General features: G+C 49.5%; 1 protein-coding gene across 1 annotated transcript in view; it reads right to left on the minus strand.

Annotated features, from left to right (window-relative positions):
• Nucleotides 1-21330, minus strand: part of itih5 (inter-alpha-trypsin inhibitor heavy chain 5) — a 43040-nt gene that overhangs the window by 20176 nt on the left and 1534 nt on the right. Inside the window, 4 exon segments of the mRNA XM_078419381.1 lie at nt 1966-2129; nt 5798-6036; nt 14010-14081; nt 15703-15866. Coding sequence (XP_078275507.1) covers nt 1966-2129; nt 5798-6036; nt 14010-14081; nt 15703-15866 — 639 coding nt within the window.

Here is a 21330-nt window from a genome sequence, read left to right on the forward strand (position 1 = left end):
TTCTCCCCGTGACCTGCGCGGGTTTTCTCCGAGATCTTCGGTTTCCTCCCACACGCCAAAGACGTGCAGGTTTGGAGGTTAATTGGCTTGGTAAATGTAAAAAAATAATTGTCCCTAGTGGGTGTAGGATGGTGTTAGTGTGCGGGGATAGCTGGCCGGCGCGGACCCGGTGGGCCGAAAGGGCCTGTTTCCGCGCTGTATCTCTAAACACTGGAACAGGCCCTTTGGCCCACCTCGGATAGGTTAGGTCAAGAGGGATATGGGCCAAGAGTGGGCCATATTGTAGATGGGGCATGGTGCTAAGAGGGACATATTGCATATGGGGCATATTGGGACAAAGGGTCATTTTCTAAGCTGTGTGACTCTAACTCTACGACGCTATGAGTCTTATGTCGATGCTGAGCATGTTGGCAAGTTAAACAAATCTGCTGTGCCTGCATGTGATCCATTCCCCTCCATTCCCTGCGTATTCTTGTGCCTGTCTGAAAGCCTCGTAAACGCCACTATCGTCCCCGCCTCCACCACTGCCCCGGGCAGCACGTCCTACACTCCCAGCACACTCTGCGTGTAAAAACACCTGGCCCGCACATCTCCTTTAAACTTTGCCCCTCTCACCTCAAAGCTACATCCTCTAGACTTTGTCATCTCCACCCTGGGGCAGAAGGTTTTGACTGGTTTACCGTATCAATGCCTCTCATAATTTTATATATCATGTCTTTAGTGTAGAGATAGAGTGCGGAAACAGGCCCTTTCGGCCCACCGGGTCCGCGCCGACCAGCGATCCCCGCACACTAACACTATCCTACACCCACTAGGGACAATTTTTTACATTTACCAAACAAATTAACCTACAAGCCAGCACGTCTTTGGAGTGTTGGAGGAAACCGAAGATCTTGGAGAAAACCCACGCAGGTCACAAGGAGAACGTACAAAGTCTGTACAAACAGCGTCCGTAGTCGGGATCGAAACCGGGTCTCCGGCGCTGTGAGGCAGCAACTCTACCACTGCGCAACCGTGACCGCCCATAATGTCCATGCTGAATATGATGCCAGGTTAAACTAATCCCCTCTGCCCGCACGTGATCCGTATTCCTTCATTCCCTGAATAACCATGTGCCTATCTTATAAGCCTCCTAAACACACTATCGTATCGGCCTCTGTCACGACTCTTAGGGCTAACGGAACCAAGGGATATGGGGAGAAAGCAGGAACGGGGTACTGATTGTGGATGATCAGCCATGATCACGTTGAATAGCGGTGCTGGCTCAAAGGCCTACCCTTGCACCTATTGTTTGTTCTAGATTCCTGGCAGCGCGTTCCAGGCACCCACCCGCTGTTTCTGTTCTGCTCCCAAGTGCACGAGTTGCCATATTTTGGCGCCGTTTTCATGAAGTCCAACGTCCAGTGCTTGCGCTCAATGTAGTGGAGCGCTACCCGATGCAGGCGAGCCCCAGACTGCTGCAGGGCCTCCTCCACTGCCCCCTGTACACGCGACAGCAGGGTTGCCAACCGCCCCGTATTGGACGGGACATCCCGTATTTTGGGCCCTTGTCCCGTATTAGGCCCGGGGGCCGCTGTGGGCCGGGACACTGTAGACCTGGACACTGTAGGCCTGGACACTGTAGGCCTGGACACTGTAGGCCCGGACGCGGTAGGCTAACGGAGTGTGTTCAGGGAGGAGGGCCGAGTGTGTTCGCCTAACGGGGGTTGCCTAGCAACCCGCCTCCCGGCCCGGGCGGCCGCCATTGGTGGAGCGGGAGCACGTGGCCGCTGGCTGGGCGAAGTCACGTGGGGCGCGGGGCGGTGACGTCACCATGTCCCGTATTAGGGAGTGAGGTAGTTGGCAACCCTACGTGACAGCCAGTAATAAACCTAAACCTAAACCTGAAAACACATGGAATATCTAGACGTTCGATAAATAAGAAGACTCGGACACAGAATCAAGGGAGAATATCATGAACGGTACCTGAATCTCGCCCGCGCCCAGTTCCCTGTCAACATCGTATCTCAGAATGAAGTCTCCCAGAACTCCATTCTCAGCAATGCCAACTTGCTGCCGGACAGTCGGACTAAACCTGACGTGGGCTGATGTTTTAGCTCTGTTGATCTTGGTGGATGGTGGAGGTGGACCTGTAACAGCAAAGAACGGAAACCTGGAAGACTTAACCACAATTTGCCAAACTCCAATTGGAGGAACAGCATCTCATATTTCGCTCGGGCAGCTGACTGCCCAGTGGTGTGAATATTGACTTCTCTCACTTCAGGTAGCCCCTGCATTCCCTCTCTCTCTATCCCTCCCCCACCCAAATCACACTAGCTCCTCGTTTTCACCCAACAAACAGCTAACAACGAACGGCCCGTTTCCTTTATCATCGTTATCTTTTTGCAAACCTTTAATTCATTGTTCTTTATCTCTCCACATCATCGTCTATATCTCTCGTTTCCCCTTATCCCTAACCAGTCTAAAGAAGGGTCTCGACCCGAAACGTCACCCATTCCTTCTCTCCAGAGATGCTGCCTGACCCGCTGAGTTACCCCAGCATTTTGTGTTTATCTTGAGGTAACGGGCGGCGCGGACACGATGGGCCGAAGGGCCTCTTTCTGTGCTGTAGGACTCTACGACTCTAAGTTGAAATGCATGTTTGCATTTGACAGAACATTAAGAGTAGGGCTGCCAACTGTTCCGTATTAGCCAGGACATCCCGTATATTGGGCTAATTTGGTTTATAGACAATAGACAATAGGTGCAGGAGGAGGCCATTCGGCCCTTCGAGCCAGCACCGCCATTCAATGTGATCATGGCTGATCATTCTCAATCAGTACCCCGTTCCTGCCTTCTCCCCACACCCCCTGACTCCGCTATCCTTAAGAGCTCTGTCTAGCTCTCTCTTGAATGCATTCAGAGAATTGGCCTCCACTGCCTTCTGAGGCAGAGAATTCCACAGATTCACAACTCTGACTGAAAAAGTTTTTCCTCATCTCAGTTCTAATTGGCCTACCCCATATTCTTAAACTGTGGCCCCTTGTTCTGGTCTCCCCCAACATTGGGAACATGTTTCCTGCCTCCAACGTGTCCAACCACTTAATAATCTTATACATTTCGATAAGATCTCCTCTCATCTTTCTAAATTCCAGTGTATACAAGCCTAGTCGATCCAGTCTTTCAACATATGACAGTCCCGCCATTCATGGAATTAACCTAGTAAACCTACGCTGCACGCGTAGTCCCGTACAGGACCTCCCTTGACCCGTATTAGGCCCATGGGCCGCTGTAGGCCCAGACACTGTAGGCCCGGACAGTGTAGGCCCGGACATTGTAGGCCCGGCCAGACAGTGTAGGCCCTGGCGGTGCCTGACGGAGGTTGCGTAGCAACCCTGCCCCCGGCCCGGGTGGCCGCCATTGGTGGAGCGGGAGCACGTGGCCGCTGGCTGGTTGAAGTCACGTGGGGCATGGGGCGGTGACGTCACCTTGTCCCTTATTTGCGAGTGAGGAAGTTGGCAACCACTAATTGAGTGCTGCTTACAACCCAGCGGTATCATATCATATCATATCATATATATACAGCCGGAAACAGGCCTTTTCGGCCCTCCAAGTCCGTGCCGCCCAGCGATCCCCGTACATTAACACTATCCTATACTCACTAGGGACAATTTTTATATTTACCCAGCCAATTAACCTACATACCTGTACGTCTTTGGAGTGTGGGAGGAAACCGAAGATCTCGGAGAAAACCCACGCAGGTCACGGGGAGAACGTACAAACTCCTTACAGTGCAGCACCCGTAGTCAGGATCGAACCTGAGTCTCCAGCGCTGCATTCGCTGTAAAGCAGCAACTCTACCGCTGCGCTACCGTGCCGGTATGAATATTGACTTCTCTAACTTCGCAACCCTTGCTTCCCCTCTCTCTCCATCCCCTCCCCCACTCCGACTAGTTTCAGAAGTTGAAGACGCTCGGACTTTATTCCTTGGAGCGCAGGAGGATGAGGGGTGATTGTGTCGTGATGTAGAAGGTCATGAGAGGAATAGTTCGGGTAGATGCACTGAGTCTCCTGCCCAGGATCGGGAAATCAGGGACCGGAGGGCAAAGGTTTAAGGTGATGGGGGGAAAAGATTTCATAGGAACCTGAGGGGCAACTTTTTTACAAAAAGGGTGGTAGGTATGTGGAACGAGCTGCCGGGGGAAATAGTTGAGGCAGGTGCTTTAACAGCATTTAAACGGCAATCGGACAGTTACGGGAAAGGTTTAGAGGGATATGGGCCATATGTGGGCAGGTGGCAATAGTGTAGATGGGGCAGCTTGGTTAGTATGGATAGGTTAGACCGAAGGGCCTGTTTCCATGCTATATGGCTCTTTGCTCCTCTCTGTTTAGCTTTGTTTCGCTTATTATTGCTACGTGTCCAGAGGTACAGTGAAAAGCTATCCAGGCAGTGGAAAGACTATACATGATTACAATCCAGCCTTCCAAAGTGTACAATGGAGTAATGTTTAGAGAAAGATAAAGTCCAGTAAAGTCTGATTTTCATAGTCCAAGGGTCTCCAGTGAGGTAGATGGGAACTCAGGACCGCTCTCTGGTTGGTGAGAGGACGGTTCAGTTGCCTGATAACAGCCGGGAAGAAACTGTCCCTGAATCTGGAGGTGTGCGTTTTCACACTTCTGTACCTCTTGCCCGATGGGAGAGGGGAGAAGAGGGAGTGACCGGGGTGAGACTGATCCATGATGATGCTGCTGGCCTTGCCGAGGCAGCGTGAGGTGTAGATGGAGTCAGTGGAAGGGAGGTTGGTTTTTGCGTGATAACACTGAATCTCCAAGTTTGCGGATGACACGAAGCTGGGGGGCAGTGTTAGCTGTGAGGAGGATGCTAGGAGGCTGCAACGTGACTTGGATAGGTTAGGTGAGTGGGCAAATGAATGGCAGATGCAGTATAATGTGGATAAATGTGAGGTTATCCACTTTGGTGGCAAGAACAGGAAAGCAGACTATTATCTGAATGGTGGACGATTAGGAAAAGGGGAGATGCAACGAGACCTGGGTGTCGTGGTACACCAGTCATTGAAAGTAGGCATGCAGGTGCAGCAGGCAGTGAAGAAAGCCAATGGTATGTTGGCATTCATAGCGAGGGGATTTGAGTATAAGAGCAGGGAGGTTCTGCTGCAGTTGTACAGGGCATTGGTGAGACCACACCTGGAGTATTGCGTGCAGTTTTGGTCTCCTAATCTGAGGAAAGACATTCTTGCCATAGAGGGAGTACAGAGAAGGTTCACCAGATTGATTCCTGGGATGGCAGGACTTTCATATGAAGAAAGACTGGATAGACTCGGCTTGACTCGCTGGAATTTGGAAGATTGAGGGGGGATCTTACAGAAACTTACAAAATTCTTAAGGGGTTGGACAGGCTAGATGCAGGAAGATTGTTCCTGATGTTGGGGAAGTCCAGAACAAGGGGTCACAGTTTAAGGATAAGGGGGAAGTCTTTTAGGACCGAGATGAGAAATTTTATTTTCACACAGAGAGTGGTGAATCTGTGGAATTCTCTGCCACAGAAGGTAGTTGAGGCCAGTTCATTGGCTATATTTAAGAGGGAGTTAGATGTGGCCCTTGTGGCTAAAGGGATCAGGGGGTATGGAGAGAAGGCAGGTACAGGCTACTGAGCTGAATGATCAGCCATGATCATATTGAATGGCGGTGCAGGCTCGAAGGGCCGAATGGCCTACTCCTGCACCTATCTTCTATGTTTCTATGTTTCTATATTTCTCTGAATCTCAATGCTGCTGGTGGTTCTCCATTTTGAGGTTACCTGTGGCACTGTGGTTGTTGTTGCTCAGGGGAGCGACCTCCAGGAAGGTGATTCCGGAATTCTCGGTCAAGTGGATCTCCACCAGGAGCTTCGGAACGATTTGATTTGGTCGGACGCTGATGACGTGTGTGTATTTTCCCAGACGCCTCTCCAATAGCTCCTCGTATGTTAACAGGAACAAAACCTTGGTCCGGGCGGGCAGCTTTGCAGTCACGGTGAAAACCTCCGCCTCAGTCTCTCTGTCGAAGGGAACAGTACATGGTCAGTTGGATGATCGACACAAAATGCTGGAGTAATTCAGCGGGTCAGGCAGCATCTCTGGAGAGAAGGAATGGGTGACGTTTTGGCTCGAGACCCTTCTTCAGTCTGATAGAGCTCTTAAGGATAGCGGAGTCAGGGGGTATGGGGAGAAGGCAGGAACGGGGTACTGATTGAGAATGATCAGCCATGATCACATTGAATGGCGGTGCTGGCTCGATGGGTCGAATGGCCTCCTCCTGCACCTATTGTCTATTGTCTGAGAGTCAGGGGAAAGGTATAAATAAGTTTTATGTACATTAGCAATTAAGCAAAACAATAATACTTCAGTAACCAGTCTGAAGAAGGGTCTCGACCCGAAACGTCACCCATTCCTTCTCTCCAGAGATGCTGCCTGACCCGTTAGGTTACTCCGAAGGTATCACAAAATGCTGGAGTAACTCAGCGGGTCAGGCAGCATCTAGGAGGGAAGGAATGGGTGACGTTTCGGGTCGAGACCCTTCTTCCTAGGTTACTCCAGCATTTTATGTCTACCTTCGATTTAAACCTGCATCTGCAGTTCCTTCCTATGTAAATTGAATTATTCTGTGTCTTCTCTCTTGCATATGCAAAGTTTAACAAGTTTAATGCAAAAAATCGCAGTTATAACTTGTAATGCAAATAGACATCGCTGTCCTCCAAACCTTCAAGGTGTCTCAAAAAGGCAGCCGGCATCCCCAGAGACCCACCCCACCCTGGCCACACTCTCACTGACCCACACCACCCTGGCCACACTCTCACTGACCCACACCACCCTGGCCACACTCTCACTGACCCACACCACCCTGGCCACACTCTCACTGACCCACCCCACCCTGGCCACACTCTCACTGACCCACACCACCCTGGCCACACTCTCACTGACCCACACCACCCTGGCCACACTCTCACTGACCCACACCACCCTGGCCACACTCTCACTGACCCACACCACCCTGGCCACACTCTCACTGACCCACACCACCCTGGCCACACTCTCACTGACCCACACCACCCTGGCCACACTCTCACTGACCCACACCACCCTGGCCACACTCTCACTGACCCACACCACCCTGGCCACACTCTCACTGACCCACACCACCCTGGCCACACTCTCACTGACCCACACCACCCTGGCCACACTCTCATCTCGCTGCTACCATCAGGAAGAAGGTACAGGAGCCTGAAAACCGTGACCTCCAGGTTCAGGAACAGATTCTTCCCTACAGCCATCAGGCTGTTAAACACCACAACTTCAAATAAGCTCCGAACGACAACAGACTCGGGGCATTGGCTTTGTCTTTTTGCACTATTATTGTTTGTATGTTTCTTACGTGTACGTATGGGTGTGCATATATGCATGTGCATACGTGTATTTGTATGTGCGTGTGCATACGTGTATTTGTATATAATAATAATAATAATAATGCATTACATTTATATAGCGCTTTTCATACACTCAAAGACGCTTTACAGGGATTTAAAGAACATAGGGAAGTGAATAAATAGATAAATAAGTAAACGAACAGAGAAAGGAGACAGAAGGTGAGGTGGCCTTCAGTGGTTGAAGGCAGTACTGAACAGGTGAGACTTCAGTGATGTTTTGAATGTGGTGAGTGAGGAGGAGTCTCTGACGGTTTGGGGTAGTGAGTTCCATAGGGTGGGAGCAGCGATGGAGAAAGCCCTGTCCCCCCAGGATCTGAGTTTGGTCCGGATGGGGGGGGGATAGGAGATTGGCAGCAGCAGAGCGGAGGGTGCAGGTGGGAGTGTGCCTGTGGAGGAGGTCAGTCAGGTAGGACGGGGCCAGGTTATGCGTGTTTACGTATATATACACACTTATTTTCTCGTTTATTATATTGTTTTCCGTGTTCTATGTTTGCATATTGTGCAGTGCTGCTGCAAGTAAGAATTTCATTGTTCCATCTGGGATACACGACTCTAAAACACTCTTGCAATGTATTTGTCTCAATTACTTGTATTTTGTGTTTAATACCATAGACTATATGTTTAGTTCAGCTTAGTAATTTAGTTTAGTGTACCGAGGTACCGTGAAAAGCTTTCGTTGCGTGTGAACCGGTCAGCAGAAAGACAATACATGATTACAATCCAGCCGTCCACAGTCAGTTACTCCAGCAGTTTGCGTTTTGCGCACGATTCCAGCATCTGCAGTTCCTTGTGTCTCCACATCAATAGACAATAGGTGTAGGAGTAGGCCATTCGGCCCTTCGAGCCAGCACCACCATTCAATGTGATCATGGCTGATCATTCTCAATCAGTACCCCGTTCCTGCCTTCTCCCCATACCCCCTGACTCCGCTATCCTTAAGAGCTCTAACTAGCTCTCTCTTGAATGCATTCAGAGAATTGGCCTCCACTGCCTTCTGAGGCAGAGAATTCCACAGATTTACAACTCTCTGACTGAAAAGGTTTTTCCTCATCTCCGTTCTAAATGGCCTACCCCTTATTCTTAAACTGTGGCCCCTGGTTCTGGACTCCCACAACATAGGGAACATGTTTCCTGCCTCTAACGTGTCCAACCCCTTAATAATCTTATATGTTTCGATAAGATCCCCTCTCATCCTTCTAAATTCCAGTGTGTACATCCCACCTGCATTACTGAGGAGCATCTTCAGCAACAGACTGGTCCCACCAAGATGCAGCACAGAACGCCACAGGATATCCTTCTTCCCTGAGGCTATCAAACTGTACAACCCCTCCCCCTTCTGTCGTGGGGTAGACTGAGACTGACCCCCCCCTTACCCCCCCCCCCCCTCTAATCTTTGCACATTCCCAATCCTTTCCACTCGTCATGTTTCATGTATCTTGTTGTGTTTTATGACTGTTGGCAGACCAATTTCCCTCTTGGGATAAATAAAGTTTTAGCGTATCATATCGTATCATATTATGTGTTATTGGAGATGCAGCTGTTTCTTAAAACCTGTAAGAAGGTGTCCCAATCCAAAACGTCACCTTTCCATTTTCTCCAGAGATGCTGCCTGACCCACAGAGTCATTTTTTTTTTCAGATTAGCATGAGTTTTTAGCATTTTATTTAAATACAATCAATGGAATGGTATTTCTCAAACAAATTAATATTTGTCGTTTTTGTTAGTTTTCCTGGAATCTCAGAAACTTTGTTGGACACGCTTCTGATTGATTGGAAATGATATTCTGGTCACTCGGCCAGTTGGCCTTGAGAGTTGGAATTGGCTCGTGTTGGAATCTCCGGGGGGGACCGGTTTCACGACCAAGGTTTATCCTGCCCTCTCTTGGTGACCTCTTCCCACCAGCCAAGACCAGGAATCAAACCCAGAGTCCTTCTGGCCGCTGTGCCTTCGCCAATCAGCAGGAGAAACTCATTGAACCGTCAGACTTTAGACCTCAGAGGTACAGTGTGGAAACAGGCCTTACAGCCCACCGAGTCCATGCCAACGTGCGATCACCCTGCACACTAGCACTATACTACACACTAGGGACAATTTACCTGCACGGCTTTGGAGTGTGGGAGGAAGCCAGAGCACTTGGAGAAAACCCACGCAGTCACAGGGAGAATGTACATCCCAAAGCCGTACAAAGGGGATCTTATCGAAACATAGAAGATTATTAAGGGGTTGGACACGTTAGAGGCAGGAAACATATTCCCAATGTTGGGGGAGTCCAGAACAAGGGGTCACAGTTTAAGAATAAGGGGTAGGCCATTTAGAACTGAGATGAGGAAAAACTTTTTCAGTCAGAGAGTTGTAAATCTGTGGAATTCTTTGACTCAGAAGGCAGTGGAGGCCAATTCTCTGAATGCTTTCAAGAGAGAGCTAGATCGAGCACTTAAGGATAGCGGAGTCAGGGGGTATGGGGAGAAGGCAGGAACGGGGTACTGATTGAGAATGATCAGCCATGATCACATTGAATGATGGTGCTGGCTCGAAGGGCCGAATGGCGTACTCCTGCACCTATTGTCTGTTGTCTACTGTCAGCAGGTCAGGCAGCATCTCAGGAGAGAAGGAATGGGTGACGTTTCGAGTCGAGACCCTTCTTCAGACTGATGTCAGGGGGGTGGGACAAAGGAAGGATATAGGTGGAGACAGGAAGATAGAGGGAGATCTGGGAAGGGGGAGGGGAAGAGAGGGACAGAGGAACCATCTAAAGTTGGAGATGTCGATGTTCATACCACTGGGCTGCAAGCTGCTCAAGCGAAATATGAGGTGCTGTTCCTCCAATTTCCGGTGGGCCTCACTGTGGCACTGGAGGAGGCCCATGACAGAAAGGTCAGACTGGGAGTGGGTGGGGGAGTTGAAGTGCTCAGCCACCGGGAGATCAGGTTGGGTTAAGGCGGACTGAGCGAAGGTGTTGAGCGAAACGATCGCCGAGCCTGCGTTTGGTTTCGCCGATGTAAGGAAGGGATCGCCGGCCGGCGCGGACTCAGTGGGCCGAAGGGTGTGTTTCCGCGCTGTATCTCTGAGCTAAACTAAACTGAAAGTGCCTGGGATGTGTCCACAGATTTGTAGCTGAGGCCAGGGTGGGACCAACGTACATTGGGGAGTTGAGATTTCCAACAGTTTGAAAGCAGTGGGAGACAATCCAACTGCAGCTGTTCTAGCTGTGCGCGAGAGGCAATTTAACACGTACTTTTTGTTTTGCAGCTATGTTGTTTCGGAGATGTAATTTGAGAGAAGAAAAATCTGTGTAATTCCGATGGGAATGAGGAATATAAATATTTTAAAAAGGAATGGAGCATTCGTTAGGAATGTTGTCTCTTGTCATCCAGTCTAGTTTAGTTTAGTAATGCAGCGTATAAACGGGTTCTTCGGGACATTACGTCCACATCGACCAGCGATCATAGACAATAGACAATAGGTGCAGGAGGAGGCCATTCGGCCCTTCGAGCCAGCACCGCCATTCAATGTGATCATGGCTGATCATTCTCAATCAGTACCCCGTTCCTGCCTTCTCCCCATACCCCCTGACTCCGCTATCCTTAAGAGCTCTATCTAGCTCTCTCTCTTGAATGCATTCAGAGAATTGGCCTCCACTGCCTTCTGAGGCAGAGAATTCCACAGATTCACAACTCTCTGAGTGAAAAAAATTTCCTCATCTCCGTTCTATTCTTAAACTGTGGCCCCTTGTTCTGGACTCCCCCAACGTTGGGAACATGTTTCCTGCCTCTAACATTTCCAACCCCTTAATAATCTTATATGTTTCGATAAGATACCCTCTCATCCTTCTAAATTCCAGTGTATTTATACAGTGTATTAAATTCCAGTGTATACCACGACACAATCATACTTAAGTACAAGACTGTAGGAATAGACTTTCGACTTTAGGTTAATTTGTTAACCGAAAGTTAATTTGGCTTCTGTTTGATACAAAACAGATTGTCTATAAATAACCAAGTGGCAGACAACAAAGGTCTTCAACTTTTTTTAAACTTTCGGTTACTTGAAATCAAACATAATTCAGGTTATCTTCTCTGAACAACCTCTGATTCTAAGAGGGAGTTTCGTTTTTTTTTCTCAATAGACAATAGACAATAGGTGCAGGAGTAGGCCATTCGGCCCTTCGAGCCAGCACCGCCATTCAATGTGATCATGGCTGATCATTCTCAATCAGTACCCCGTTCCTGCCTTCTCCCCATACCCCCTGACTCCGCTATCCTTAAGCGCTCTATCTAGCTCATCTGTTCACACTAGTTCTATGTCCTACACACTCCGGGCAATTTACAATTTACAGAAGCCAATTAGTCTCCAAACCTGCACGTCTTTGGAATGAGGGAGGAAACCGGAGCACCCGGACAAAACCTACAGTAGGCGGTCAAACCTAATCTCCTTACAGTCAGCACCCGTGGTCAGGATGGAACCCGGGTCCCTGGCGCTGTGAGGCAGCAACTCTACCGCTGCGCCACCGTGCCGCCCAGAATATACAAGCAGAATAGAAAGCTGTGGCGTTGTGAGTCATTCACAAGAGGCAAGATGCTGGACTCTCGAGCCAAAAACACAAAGTACTAGAGGAATTCATTCAGTGGGCGGGGAGGGACAGGACATTATGGGTCTGGTCCAGAGGAGGGATCCTGAGCCGAAACACAAAGTGCTGGAGGAACTCAACGGGTCAGGCAGCATCTGGGTGGGGGGGAGTGAAGACCCACCTTAGGTAACAGAACATGTTCCATCAATGTAGGCACAGGGAATGTAGATGCTGGAATCATGTGTTGTACACATAGTGCTTGTTCCATTAACATTGCCTTTGAAATATACACCAGTTAATGAGTGCTCACAGCAAGCTTACACAGAGATCCAGCACCATCGCCAAGGCAACAGGCCTTTAAGGCCGAGTTAACACTCTACGTTTTTAAGAAAAAAGTACACAAAGTGCTGGAGGCAGACACAAAAATCTGGAGTAACTCAGCGGGTCAGGCAGCATCTGTGGAGAACATGGATAGGTGACGTTTCACAGAGTGCTGGAGTAACTCAGCGGGTCAGGCAGCATCTCTGGGGAACATGGATAGGTGACGTTTCACAGAGTGCTGGAGTAACTCAGCGGGTCAGACAGCATCTCTGGAGAACATGGATTAGTGCGGTTGTCAAGGGTTACGGGGAGAAGGCAGGAGAATGGGGGTTGAGAGGGAGAGATAGATCAGCCATGATTGAATGGCGGAGTAGACTTGAGGGGCCGAATGGCCTAATTCTGCTCCTGTCACTTATGAACTTATGATAGGTGAAATTTCGGGCTGGGACCCTTCTTCAGTCTCCTTTCTCTCAAACCAAAAAGATACCTAACCATCCCCATTTTTGACAATATTAGACTTGAATCATTTTAAATGGTGTCGGGAATGTGGTGACCCTTGTTTACTGCCTCAGTGTAATCTAATCTGGGGCGGCACGGTGGCGCAGCGGTAGAGTTGCTGCCTCACAGCGCCGGAGACCCCAGCTCGATCCTGACTACGGGCGCTGTCTGTACAAAGTTTGTACGTTCGCCCCGTGACCTGCGTGGGTTTTCTCCGGGTGCTCCGGTTTCCTTCCACACTCCAAAGACGTGCAGGTTTGTAGGTTAATTGGCTTCTGTAAGTTGTAAATTGTCCCTAGAGTGGAGGATTGTGCTAACGTACGGGGGTGATCGCCGATTGGCACGGATTCATTTGGGCCAAAGGGCCTATACCCATACTGTATAATTTAAGTAAAGTTCAGTTTAATTTAGTTTAGTTTAGAGATACAGCGTGGAAAAAGGCCCTTCGGCCCATCGAGTCCGTGCCGACCAGCGATCCCCGCACATTCTAGCACTATGAATAGACTTAGCACAAATTTATAATTTTTACAGAAGCCAAATTAACTTTCGGTTAACAAATTAACCTAAAGTCAAAAGTCTATTCCTACAGTCATGTACTTAAGTATGATTGTGTCTTGGTATACACTGGAATTTAATATACTGTCTGAATATACTGGAATTTAGGTTGAGAGGGGATCTTATTGAAACATATAAGATTATTAAGGGGTTGGACACATTAGAGGCAGGAAACATGTTCCCAATGTTGTGGGAGTCCAGAACCAGGGGCCACAGTTTAAGAATAAGGGGTAGGCCATTTAGAACGGAGATGAGGAAAAACTTTTTCACTCAGAGAGTTGTGAATCTGTGGAATTCTCTGCCTCAGAAGGCAGTGGAGGCCAGTTCTCTGAATGCATTCAAGAGAGAGCTGGATAGAGCTCTTAAGGATAGTGGAGTCAGGGGGTATGGGGAGAAGGCAGGAACGGGATACTGATTGAGAATGATCAGCCATGATCACATTGAATGGCGGAGCTGGCTCGAAGGGCCAAATGGCCTATTCCTGCACCTATTGTCTATTGTATAGTAAGATTTTTACTGAACTGTTTTGCAAAAAAAGGAATTTCGTGGGGGTACATGTGACAACAAAGAACCTTCGAACCAGTGTATAAGGAATTGATCACCTACGTATTTGCTTTCCCTTTCGATTTCTTTGCTTTTCCTGAAATTTCGCTCTGATGTACTTTATTGCCAATAATCCTGTGGAGAAAACAAAAGCAGAGGTCAGACTATCATTAATTAGGTCGGCACGGTGGCGCAGCTGTTGAGTTACTCCAGTACTTTGTGTCTACCTGCATTTCCTTCCAACACACCATCATTAGATAACAACAGACGTCAGTCAGCCATGCTCGCTCGCTCCAGTTTATACTGGGTGCCTACCTTCCATAGTTAAGTATCTGACAGCATTTTCACCGATATCTAATGTTTAGTTTAGTTTAGGTTAGTTTAGTTTAGTTTAGAGATACAGCGTGGAAACAGGCCCTTCGGCCCACCGGGTCCGCGCCGACCAGCGATCCACGCACATTTAGAACGGAGATGAGGAAAAACCTTTTCAGTCAGAGAGTTGTAAATCTGTGGAATTCACTGCCTCAGAAGGCAGTGGAGGCCAATTCTCTGAATGCATTCTAGAGAGAGCTGGATAGAGCTCTTAAGGATAGCAGAGTCATGGGGTATGGGGATAAGGCAGGAACGGGGTACTGATTGAGAATGATCAGCCATGATCACATTGAATGGCGGTGCTGGCTCAAAGGGCCGAATGGCCTACTCCTGCACCTATTGTCTATTGTCTATCCTACACACACTAGGGACAATTTAAACGTATGTCAAGCTTATACCAAGCTAATTAACCTACAATGTTGCTGTCGGAGTAGAGATTTAAGCGCGTGGAGTGATCGTAATATGTGATTGTAGATCTGCTTCTGTGGCCAGCACGCAAAGAGTGCCTGGGTTGGCCGCCATCTTGGAAGATTTTTATCACCTCGTGATGCTATAAGGAGCATTTCATGGTATGAATAGCCAAAATGCTCAATCTTTGATTCCATACCCTGCTAAATTTTATTTTAGTACTGCTTAGATTACTTGAAAGTAAAGGAAATTTGAATAAAGTCCTCACATGCGACTCCTCCTACATCTAGGTGTATGGAACAAGCTGTCAGATGAGGTAGTCGAGGCTGAGACTATCCCAAAGTTTAGATTTTAGATTTTTTTTTAGATTTAGAGATACAGCACAGAATTAGGCCCTTCGGCCCATCGAGTCCGCGCTGCCCAGCGATCCCCGCACACTAACACTATCCTCCACACACTAGGGACAATTTTTACATTTACCAAGCCAATTAACCTCCAAACCTGCACGTCTTTGGAGTGTGGGAGGAAACCGATGATCTCGGAGAAAACCCACGCAGGTCACGGGGAGAACTTACAAACTCCGTACAGACAGCGCCCGTAGTCGGGATCGAATCTGAGTCTCCGGCGCTGCATTCGCTGTAAGGCAGCAACTCTACCGCTGCGCCACCGTGCCGCCCTTTAAGTAACCGTTCGACAGGTACACGGATACCTGAAGAAGGGTCTCGACCCGAAACGTCACCCGTTCCTTCTCTCCAGAGATGCTGCCTGACCCGCTGAATTACTCCAGCATTTTGTGTCTGCCTGGATAGGACAGGTTTGGAGGGATATGGGGCAGGTGGGACTAGTGTAGCCGGGACATGGTGGCCGGTGTGGGCAAGTTGGGCCGGTGTGGGCCTGCTTCCGCACTGTACCACTCTATATCTATGGCTCGATGGGCCGAAGGGCTTGTGAACTGCGGAACAAGTGAAATGCCCACATGGTGAAGTTGGAGATGAAGGCGGAGGCTGGGAACTGCATCTGGAAGATGGCGTCCTTGGCCCTCAGAGCCCGGTTGACCATGGTACACGAAACGGCCGTGAACGCGTAGCGGGAGAAGACGGTGGATTTGACGATGAAGTCGGTCATGTGAGGTTTACTGTCCTGCAAGAAAAGAAAGCCGGGTCAGGAGAGAAGGGCGTTACAATCCCGAAAATCGCAGTGGATGTCAGTTTAGTTGAGCTTACACCAAACCAATTAACCCACAGCGCTGGCCTGTCCATCGGTTACCTGCTCACATGAGTTCCATATTGCCCACATTCTAGTCCACTCCCTACACTGGGGTTTGAGAGGTCACATTTTGGGAGGGCGAATGAAAGGAGAAAGTATTACAATTAATGGCAGGGCCCTGAACAACATCGGCCCGCCGAGTCCGCGCTGACCAGCGATCCCCGCACACTAGCAGTATAAGAAGATAACTGCAGATGCTGGTACAAATCGAAGGTATTTATTCACAAAATGCTGGAGTAACTCAGCAGGTCAGGCAGCATCTCGGGAGAGAAGGAATGTCTCGACCCGAAACGTCACCTCTGAAGAAGGGTCTCGACCCGAAACGTCACCACTTTAGATAGTTCCTCTGTCCCTCTCTTCCCCTCCCAGATCTCCCTCTATCTTCCTGCCTCCATCTATATCCTTCCTTTGTCCCGACCCCCTGACATCAGTCTGAAGAAGGGTCTCGACCCATTCCTTCTCTCCCGAGATGCTGCCTGACCTGCTGAGTTACTCCAGCATTTAGTGAATAAATACCCGCACATTAGCACCATCCTACACAACTCACAATTGTGTCATAGCCAATCAAGTGTGGGAGGAAACCCACGCGGGTCACGGGGCAGGACGTACAAACTCCGTACAGACAGCGCCCGCGGTCAGGATGGATTCCGGGTCTCCGGCGCTGTGAGGCACCGACTCTACCGCTGCGCCACCGTGCCGCCCACTTAATGCCAGGGAATGCCTGGGAAATGGGGCAAGAGAGGGCGAGAGAGAGGTGGGAGTGTTGCTGTTCAGATCGGCTTACGTCCGAGGTCAGGAAGTGAATTTGCGGATGAAGAGGTTTTGGGGCAGAATCCAGGGTGACAGGAATTGGGGCAGCTTCAAAGAATATCGCCTGTCGAACCTAGAGGGGCCGGGCATGGGGGGGGAAGGGGGGGGGGCTTCGAGAACAAAGGGGGACGCGGTGTGGGGGGAGGGGCACCTACATCCACCTACAACGTCAGGCCTGGATCTCCACAGCGAGAAGATAAAACTCCGCAAAGGACCTTTGTAACTTGACACTTGTGCACGGCCTCGATGAGGACTGCTGTATGATTTTACCGGGTTAGAAACATAGAAACATAGAAAACAGGTGCAGGAGGAGGCCATTCGGCCCTTCGAGCCAACACCGCCATTCATTGAGTGTAAGAAAATAACTGCAAACGCTGGTACAAATCGAAGGTATTTATTCACAAAGTGCTGGAGTAACTCAGCGGGTCAGGCAGCATCTCGGGAGAGAAGGAATGGGTGACGTTTCACAGAGTGCTGGAGTAACTCAGCAGGTCAGGCAGCATCTGTGGAGAACATGGATAGGTGAAGTTTCACAGAGTGCTGGAGTAACTCAGCAGGTCAGGCAGCATCTTGGGAGAGAAGGAATGGGTGACTACCTCCTCTGTCTGAAGAAGGGTCTCGACCTGAAACGTCGCCCATTCCTTCTCTCCTGAGATGCTGCCTGACCTGCTGAGTTACTCCAGCATTTTGTGAATAAATACCGCCATTCATTATGATCGTGGCTGATCGTCCACAATCAGTAACCCGTGCCTGCCTTCTCCCCATATCCCTTGATTCCACTAGCCCCTAGAGCTCTATCTAACTCTTTTAAATTCATCCAGTGAATTCGCCTCCACTGCATTTTGCGGCAGAGAATTCCACAGATTCACAACTCTCTGGGTGAAAAAGGTTTCTTCTCACCTCAGTTTTAAATGGCCTCCCCTTTATTCTTAGACTGTGTGTGGCCCCTGGTTCTGGACTCCCCCAACATGGGGAACATTTTTCCTGCATCAAGCTTGTCCAGTCCTTTTATAATTTTCTACGTCTCTATAAGATCCCCTCTCATCCTTCTAAACTCCAGTGAATAGTATGTGGTGTGCAGAAACAAAGCATTTCACGGTACCTTGGTACACACGGCACTAAAGTACCATTGGGTCATTGAGGTGCTGGTCAGGAACAGGTGTTGATCCACAACATGCGTACAGTGGCTGGGATGGCACCACACAGTTACAGCCATTGTCATAAAGTTATAGAGCGTGGGGACAGGCCCTTCGGCCCGACTTGTCTTACTATGCCAACCAAGATGCCCCATCTAAACCAGCTCCATTTGCCTGCGTTTATAGATTTATATAAAACTAGATCAAGTGGACCCTTTGGGCCCAAACCTCTCCTGCATTGGTGCAGCACCCTCCCCTCCCATCCCTCCTCCCTCCCCCTCCCCCTACCCTCCCTCTCCCCTCCCCTGCCCCAATAGACAATAGACAATAGGTGCAGGAGGAGGCCATTCGGCCCTTCGAGCCAGCACCGCCATTCAATGTGATCATGGCTGATCATTCTCAATCAGTACCCCGTTCCTGCCTTCTCCCCATACACCCTGACTCCGCTATCCTTAAGAGCTCTATCTAGTTCTCTCATGAAATGCATTCAGAGAATTGGCCTCCACTGCCTTCTGAGGCAGAGAATTCCACAGATTCACAACTCTCCACAACTCTCCTCTCCTCTCTCTCTCCCCTCCTCCTCTCCCCTCCTCCTCTCCCCTCCTCTCCTCTCCTCTCCTCTCCTCTCCTCTCCTCTCCTCTCCTCTCCTCTCCTCTCCTCTCCTCTCCTCTCCTCTCCTCTCCTCTCCCCTCCTCTCCTCTCCTCTCCCCTCCTCTCCCCTCCTCTCCCCTCCTCTCCCCTCCTCCTCTCCCCTCCTCCCTTCCCCTCCCCCTCAACCCCCCTTATCCTCCCTCTTTCCCCCTCCCTACAACCCCTCCCTCCCCCCTCCTTCCCTCCCCTCCCGCATCCCTCCCCCTCCCCTTCCCTCCCTCCTCCCTTCCCCCTCCCCCTCCCCTTCCCTCCCTCCTCCCTTCCCCCTCCCTCCTCCCTCCCCACCCTCATCCCTCCCCCTCCCCTTCCCTCTCTCTCCCCCCCTCCCTCCCCCTCCCCCTCCCCTCCCCTCCTCCTTTCCCCTCCCCCTCAACCCCCTTTATCCTCCCTCCTTCCCTCTCCCTCCACTCCCCTCCTCCCCCCTCCCTCCCTAGGAGATAGATTTAAACTTTAAAATGTGAATAACTTAAAAAACATAACACCGATTTCAATGAAACGTCTTCCATTGGCACCAAAGGGACGACGGTGAGTAAGGTGGGCCTAGAATTGTAGTGCTACCGTGTACCGTTTTGGCTGTAGTTCAGGAACAAACAAACAAACAAACAAACAAACAAACGAGAGTTTTAGTACATAGAAGGTGGTGAGGCTGCACTTGGAGTTATTGAGCAGAGAAGAACTGGTTTTGGACTGAAGATGGACACAAGTTTCTGGAGTAACTCAGCGGGTCAGGCAGCAACTCTGGAGAAAAAGGATGGTTGACGTTTCGGGTTGGGTCGGGTTTTACAAAGCATCCCGACCCAAAACATCACCTATCCATGTTCTCCAGAGATGCTGCCTGACCCGCTGAGTTACTCCAGCACTCTGTGAAACGTCATCTATCCATGTTCTCCACAGATGCTGCCTGACCCGCTGAGTTACTCCAGCACTCTGTGAAACGTCACCTATCCATGTTCTCCACAGATGCTGCCTGACCCGCTGAGTTACTCCAGCACTCTGTGTCTGTCTTGGAGTAATGTCTCCAGTTTTGGTCGCCCTGTTGCATGAACGATGCCGTTAAGCTGGAAGGAATGTGGAGAAGATTTACGACGATGTCGTGAAGACTCAAGGGACTGAGTTACAGAAGGAATTTGGGCAAGCTGGGACTTTATTTCTCCCAGCAGGGGAGACTGAGGAGCGATTTTCTAGAGGTGTATAAAATCATGAGGGACATAGATAGGGTGAATGAACACAGTTCCATATAGTTTAGTTTAAAGTTTAGAGTTTAGAGATACAGCACGGAAACAGGCCCTTCGGCCCATCGGGTCCACACCAACCAGCGATCCCCCCACATTAACACAGACACACACACTAGGGACAATTTTTTAAACATTGTCTACAATTAACCTACAAACCTGCACGTCTTTGGAGCGTGGGAGGAAACCGAAGATCTCGGAGAAAACCCACGCAGGTCACGGGGAGAACGTACAAACTCCGTACAGACGGTGCCCGTAGTCAGGATCGAACCTGAGTCTCCGGCGCTGCATTCACTGTAAGGCAGCAACTCTATCACTGCTCCACCGTGACCGCCCATTTACAGGAAATTGCAGAGAGTTGTGGACGCAGCCCAGACCATCACACAAACCAACCTCCCTTCCACTGACTCCATCTACACCTCACGCTGCCTCGGCAAGGCCAGCAGCATAATCGAGGACCAGTCTCACCTCCGGCCACTCCCTCTTCTCCCCTCTCTCATCGGGCAAGAGGTACAGAAGTGTGAAAACGCACACCTCCAGATTCAGGGACAGTTTCTTCCCGGCTGTTATCAGGCAACTGAACCATCCTACCACAACCAGAGAGCAGTGCTGAACTACTATCTACCTCATTGGTGACCCTCGGACTATTCTTGATCTAACTTTACTGGCTTTACCTTGCACTAAACGTTATTCCCTTATCATGTATCTGCGCACTGTAAACGGCTCGATTGTAATCATGTATTGTCTTTCTGCTGACTGGTTAGCACGCAACAAAAGCTTTTCACTGTACCTCAGTACACGTGACAATAAACTAAACTGAATACTGTGTATGAAAAACAATTGCCCCTCAAGACCCTATTAAATCCTTCCCCCTCTTACCTTAAGCCTATGTTCTCTGGTTCTTGATTCCCCTACCCTTGATAAAAGACTGTGCATTCATATTCCCTGTTCTTCTATTCCCCCACCTATTCCCCTCGTGATTTTACACACCACTATAAGATCACCCCTCTTCCCGACGTGCAGCGGCAGCGTCTTCGCCCGCCCCGGATCGCGGGGCTTGGGTCGGCCCGCCACGGATTTTTCACCGTCCGGCGCGGCCTGGAACGTGGCAACTACAACAGCCTGAACGCGGGAGAAGACGGCAGGGGAAGAGAAAAGACATTGTGGCCTTCCATCACAGTGAGGAGGGACTGGAGGAGACTCAATGTGATGGATGTTTCTTTTTGTTTTGTGTTGGTTTGTGATTGCGTGTGTTATTGCTTATTTTTATTGCTCTTATTGTTGGACTGTGGGTAACGAAATCTCGTCCAAAAGACTTGTTTTTTTTGGATGACAATAAAGGTTATTCTGATTCTGATTCTGATTCTGATTCTGATTCTGATTCTGATTCTGATTCTGATTCTGATTCTGATTCTGAGTGGCCTGTTGCCTTTTATTGTTTTGACTGTGAGGCAAATGAAATTCCTCGTATGTTGCAAGACTAATAAAGTATTATTGTGATTGAGATT

Source organism: Rhinoraja longicauda, chromosome 23 (assembly GCF_053455715.1).
Source record: "Rhinoraja longicauda isolate Sanriku21f chromosome 23, sRhiLon1.1, whole genome shotgun sequence".
NCBI classification, from domain to species: Eukaryota; Metazoa; Chordata; class Chondrichthyes; order Rajiformes; family Arhynchobatidae; genus Rhinoraja; species Rhinoraja longicauda.